The sequence below is a fragment of the Sorex fumeus genome, unplaced genomic scaffold (genome assembly GCF_029834395.1).
Source record: "Sorex fumeus unplaced genomic scaffold, SorFum_2.1 ptg000073l, whole genome shotgun sequence".
Taxonomy (NCBI): Eukaryota; Metazoa; Chordata; class Mammalia; order Eulipotyphla; family Soricidae; genus Sorex; species Sorex fumeus.
In genome coordinates, this window is record NW_026606130.1 from 12786637 (window position 1) to 12793418 (window position 6782).

General features: G+C 41.5%; 1 protein-coding gene across 1 annotated transcript; it reads left to right on the forward strand.

Annotated features, from left to right (window-relative positions):
• Positions 1-318, forward strand: LOC130038120 (histone H3.1-like). Its single transcript, XM_056130040.1, has one exon. The coding sequence runs from the start codon at positions 1-3 to the stop codon at positions 316-318; it is 318 nt and encodes a 105-aa protein (XP_055986015.1).
• Positions 319-6782: the final 6464 nt, after the last annotated feature.

Below are 6782 nucleotides of genomic sequence, written 5' to 3' on the forward strand. Positions count from 1 at the left end.
ATGGCCAACAAGGTGGCTTGCAAGAGCACGCCAGCCATGGGTGGCCTGAAGAAGCCGCACCACTACCGGCCAGACACCCTGGCTCTACGTGAAATTGGCCAGCTAGCATTCCAGTGGCTGGTGTGCAAGATTGCACAGGACTTTAAGACCAAACTGCGCTCCCAGAGCCTGGATGTTATGGTGCTGCAGGAGGCCTGCAAGGCCTACCTGGTGGGGGTCTTCGAGGACACCAACCTCTGCGCATTCCCCACCAAGCGCATCACCATTATGCTCAAGGACATCCAGCTGGCATGCCTCATCTGCAGAGAGAGAGCATAAAGTTTATGATGCTGAAATCTCAGGGCTGGGGCAAATAGAGACGCTACTGGAGCCTGCTCGAGTAATTGATGATTAAAGGGATGACGGCGACAGTGACAGTGAAAAATCTTAGGTAGGATAGTCCTTTTAAAAATACTGATTCTGGGGCTGGAGCAATAGCACAGCAGGTAAGGCGTTTGCCTTGCATGCGGCTGACCCGGGTTCAAATCCCAGCATCCCATATGGTCCCCTGAGCACCGCCAGGGGGTGATTCCTGAGTGCAGAGCCAGCAGTAACCCCTGAGCATTTCTGGGTGTGACTCAAAAAGCAAAAAAATAAAATACTGATTCTACTAATCCACTAATATGGAACATTTTTCATTTCCTAAAGTCGTTTTCTATGTCCTTCTTAAGAGATTTAATGTTATCATGGTATAGATCCACCTAGTCATTTGCGAAGTTGATTCCTATACTATTTATGTATGGATACTATTTTAAATGAAATATACCCTTTGCTTTCTTTTCTGATTTGTTCCTCATATATAAGAATGTGGCTTACTTTTGTGTTTTGACTTTGTACATTGCAGTATTGTTTTATTGTTTCTTATGAGATTTCTTGGTGTAATTTTAGGGTCTTCTATGTATATTATCATGTCATTTGCAAGTAGTGAAAATTTGACTTATTTCCCTTTTTATTTTTCTGTTTTGGGATCATACCGAGTGATTCTCTGGGGTTACTCCTGGCTCTTTACACAGGAATTACACTTGGTGGTGCTTGGGAGACTATATGGAATACCAGATATCAAACCTGGGACTGCCGTGTGCAAGATATCGATGATCACTTCTTTGTAGAATGGTGAGATCCTGGTAGTGAATCCTTACTACAGCTCACAGAGGATCCTGATGTATTGAGTTTGAATGCCCTGATTGGCTAGAGCTTCAGTGACCGCTTCCGTCTCAACAGAATCAAAGGCCTTCTTTAAATCAATGAAGTTAGACAGAGTGGCATCTTGAACTCCCGAGAAACCTCAATCAGCTTGGTTATTGTGTGGATATGGTCGGTGGTTCTGAATCCTTTTCAGAACCCAGTTTGCTTGCATGGTTATCCTTCATCTAGTGTTCTGTCAATCTTATTCAGGATGACTCAAGTGAACAGCTTGTGGATGACAGACAATAGGCAGATTGGGCGATAGTTGCCTATGTCGTGGATGTCTACCCTCTTGTACAGAAGTACAGTGCTGCTGGTTTTCCAATGGGATGTAACCTTGCATTCAGACAGGTAGTATGTGAAGAGCCGAGCCAGCATATTGATGAGTACTGACGGCAGGTTCTTCAGGTGTTCAGGTCTGACCTTCTCTGGGCTGGGTGCTGTTTGTTTCTTTACCGACGAAATGGCGTGGTGGATTTCAGAAGGTAGAACATTGGGAACGACATATCCATCCTGCGGAATTTGGTATGTGGGCACATTGACATTACTATCGAAGAGATCTGAGAGGCTCATAAAATCTCAAGGCCGAACTAGGCTGCCAAAAAGAAGGAACACAAAATTGATTTTCTGTACTTTCATTACACGTTCACTAGCATCGGTTGCATCCATCAATGACATGATGGTACAAGCGCGAAAGATCAAATACGACATCATTGGTCTGACCGAGATGAGAAGGCATCAATCACATCATGCCATTTTCAACACTAGAGAAGAATTTTTCCTCTGAACATGCGATCAAAGAGGCGTCGGAGGCATCAGTGTCTTGTCAACACGAACTTGGCCATGTGCATTGATTCATTAAAATGCCTAACAACCCGAATTGGACGTTTACACTTGAATAGATGTGGCTGACTGCCGGAAGTTTCTATCTTCATTGTCTACACACCAACATCCAATTATGATGAAGGAGAAATTGAGAAATTCTACATGGAGCTGGAGAAGTTCTATAAAGAAGACCACACCTTCTTCAAGATCACTGTGGGTGATTTTAATGCCAAGATAGGACAAAGAAGATCAGCCGAAGAACTCCACATTGGAACCCATGGCCTGGAATGGAACGAACAGGGTGAAAGACTATCTGAGTTCATCATGTAGACCAAGACCCTCCATGGTACCTCACAGTTGCAGAAGGCTCAATCTAAACGTTGGACATGGGAGTCTCCCTGTGGACAGTTCCACAACGAAATAGACCACATCATATTCAATTGACGGTTTTGCATGACCGATGTCGCTGTTGTTCCAAAATTCCAAACGGGATCGGATCACCACCTCCTTCGTGCAAAATTATACTTCACAGAGCGGGGAGAAAGAACTGCAAAGTTTAAGAAGAGAACTCCCAGAATGACCACCAACTGGGAGCTCTTTGGCACTATTGCTGCAACATGGGAAGATGCTGTTGTTGGCAACATTGACGAGGAATATGATCGGCTGGTTCAGCACCTTCATGATTGTGTGAGGAACGCCAAGAGAGACATAGCCACAAAAAACCCGCCTGTCTTCAAAAATTCTTTGCATATTGCCACCGTGGTTTGGAATATGCCTCAGGCAATCCCAAGCGAACATCCAAACTTGCAAAGCAGTGCACAGATGCAATAAAGGAAGACCTCAAAGAGAGAATAGCAGAAGTGCTGGCAGATGCGGCAGAAGCCAGGAAAAGCATTTGCAATGCCCACCTGTCCTTCTCCAACTACAAGACCAAGATGACTGCCCTACGATGTCCTGATGGATCTATCACATCTTCCAGAAGGGCAATGGAGAAGATTATACTTGACTTATTCTCTTAGAAAGGAAATCAAAGCGGGAATCAAAAGATTCCTGGAAACGAATGAAAATGAGGACACGAGTTACCAAAACTATGGGACACAGAAAAAGTTGTGTTAAGAGGAAAGTTTATAGCTCTACAAGCATTCCTAGGGAAGGAGAAGTGAGCCCACATAAGTAACATAACCTCAGCGCCTAAGAGATTGGAGAAAGACCAACAAAAGGAGCCCTATTGGAACAGGACGAAGGAAATAATAAAACTCAAAGCAGAGATTAACGAGATGGAAACCCAAAAATCAATCAGAAAGATCAATAAACCAAGAGCTAGTTCTTCGAGAAAATAAACAATATCGATTAAGAATCTAGTAAAACTCACAAAGAAATGGAGAGAGAAAATCCTAATAAACAAATAAAAAATGAAAAGGGGGTCATTACAACAGAAACTATAGAAATTCAAAGGATCCTCAGGAGGACTTAAGAAGCTTTATGCCACAGAACAGGAAAACCTCGAGGAAATGTTCAGGGGGCCCCAGTAACCACTCTCTGGCCCGCGGAGGTGGCCCGAGGATTGATCCGATGGTGCAAGGAGGTACCAACCGAATGAACACGAGACACAAGAGACAGAGTGCAGTTTAGGACCAGAGAAAAAAAGGGACAGGCTTTATTGAGGGATACAGGCTGTTTATATAGGGTCCGGGCCGCTCAGTCAGGAGCAGAAGCAATATAACCATATATGGTAAGGTCAGCAACAAGAGCTTTACCAACATTCAAGGTAGACATTTGTACATCAAAGGGTCTTATGGCAGTAGGTGCATCCTGAGCTTTATATTTGTATATCAAAGGGTCTTAGGGCAGTAGATGCATCCTGGAGGTTACTATAGATAAGGCCAGATTAGATAACTGTCAGCCTGATGTTATTTGCTATAGATCAGGCATCCACTGAGGTCAGGAAGCCCTGGGAGACTGTCACCAATGTCTGTCCCAAGCAGACATGGGAACCATGGCCAGGGTCTATGAGAGGGCTCTTGGCCAGGGTCTATGAGAGGGCTCTTGGCTTCCCACAGAAATGGATAAATTCCTAGATTCCTATAGCCTCCCAAGGCTGAATCAAGAAGACGTGAAATACCTGAACAGACCTTTCACCATCAAGGAAAATGAAACGCTAATAAAAATTCTCCACAAGCACAAAATTCCTGGCCCAGATGGATTCACTAGTGAATTCTTTCAAATCTTTTAAGAGCACTTATTCCCAATCCTCTTCAAGCTTTTCCACGAAATTAAAATATCAAAAACACGTCTGAACAGTTTCTACGAAGATAATATCACCCGGATACCAAAAGCAGACAGAGATACCACAAAGAAAGAGAATTACTGGCCGATAGCCCTGACAAACACAGATGAAAAGGTCCTCACCAAACTATTAGCAAATAGAATCCAATGACTCATCCTAAATATTATAAACCATGACCAACTAGGATTAATCCCAGTGATATGAGGATGGTTTACCATTCGAAAATCGATCAACATAACCTATCAGATCAACAAAAGAAAAGACAAAAAGCGCATGATCACATCAGTAGATGCAGAGAAAGGATTTGATAAGAATCAGCACACTTTTATGATGAAAACCCATTCCAAAATGATATAGAGAGGACTTTCCTCAATATAGTTAAATCCATCTACAACAAGCCTACAGCAAGCATCATACTCAATGGGGACAAATTTAAAGCCTTCCCTCTAAGATCAGTGACGAGACAAGGATGCCCACTCTCCCCACTGCTGTTCAATATAGTACTGGGAGTACTTGCAATAGTGGTTAGGCAAGAAAAAGATATTAAGGGCATTAAGGTTGGAAAGGAAGAAATCAATCTCTCAATATTCACAGATGATATGATACTATACATAGAGAACCCTATAACCTCTACCAAGAAACTCCTAGAAACAAAAGACTTGTATAGTAAAGTTGCAGGCTATAATATCGATACCCAAAAGTGCATGGCTTTCCTATATACAAACAGTGAGAGAGAAGAAAGTGACATTAAAAAACAATCCCGTTCACATTTGTGCCCCTTAAAATAAAGTACCTAGGATTCAGCTTAATTAAGGAAGTAAAGGACCTGTACAAAGTAAACTACAAAATTTTACTTCAGGAAATAAAAGAGGACAAGAGAAAATGGAATGATATCCCCTGCTCATGTTTCAGAAGAGTTAACATTGTCAAAACAGCAATATTTACCAAAGCATTATACAAAATTCAATTGATCCCTATAATGACAGCCATGACATTGTTCAAAGAAATGGAGCAAACACTCCTGAAATTCATATGGAACAATAAGCACCAAATAATAGCTAGCAATTCTTGGGGAAAAGAAAAGGGGAGGAATCAACCTTGCCAATCTCAAACTCTACTACAAAGCAGTAGTAATTAAAACAGCATGGTACTGAAACAAAGGAAGAGCTGTAGACCAATGTTACAGGGTTGAATATACTGATATCTCCTCCCAAACATATCATAATTTAATCTTTTACAAGGAAGCAAGAAATGTGAAGTGAGAAAAGAAAGCCTTTTAACAAATTGCGCTGGCCAAATGGGCGGCTACATGCAAAAAATGGGCTCAGATCTCTGCCTAACATCATGTACAAACTTAAGATCAAAATGTATTAAAGACCTCAACATCAGACCGGAATCCGTAAGGTACATTGACGACAAAGTTGGCAAAACCCTCCATGACACTAATGGTATCTTTAAAGATGTTCCGCCACTGGCCAAGTAAGTGAAAACAGAGATAAATACCAGGAGGTTTACTTCATGGCTAGGAGGTCAGCCATACATACTATGGGAAAAGGCAGATTAGAAAGAGTATGAAAAACCAAATAAAGGGTTTTGGAAGGATCCTCCCAGGATGGGAAAAGCATGCTTAGACTATAGACCAAACATAATTGCCACTCAATGCCTCTTTTGCAAACCACAGCACCCAAAAGGAGACATGAACAAAAGGGAATGCCCTGCCACAGAAGCCTGGTGGGATGGGGGATAGGGAGTGTGAGGGATACTGGGATCTGTGGTGGTGGAAATTGGGCACTGGTGGACAGATGGGTACTCTGTCATTGTATAATTGAAACCCAAAAACAAATATTTATAAGTCTTCAACTGTACCTCATGGTGTTTCAGTATTAAAAATTATAAGAAGTTTTTTTCATATATATCCTTTATTAGAAATGCAACTGAACACAGTCCACACATTTTTAACCTTCCATAACTCACCATAAACATACAAAGACACCCTAATTGTAGGTTTCTAACCACATAGCAAATCTTAATAAACAACTCTAAACTGCAAATGTCACAATGGTAAAACAATGCAGAAATCCAGCAGGCTTAGGAGAAGATTCTATCTCAGACAACACAACCATTAAAGATGAGCTATGTAATCTCTAATATGGGATTGGGGATGGAACTCTTATGGATGCCTAAGGAGTTCAAAAAATAATGGAATACACTGCCAATAAAATTCAAGAGAATATTAGAGCAGAAATGAGTAAAATAAAAACAAAAATACAAGCAGAAATGACAGAATTGAAAAAAAATGGTAGGTGAAATGAAAAACTCACTTCAAGGTGTCAGCAGCATAGTAACAGCCTCTACGGACAGAATCAGTGAGTTCCAGATGAGTTGAAGAAAATCTCCAGACAACTGCAGAATATGAAGAGAAGAGACTCAAAATAAACTGACAAAT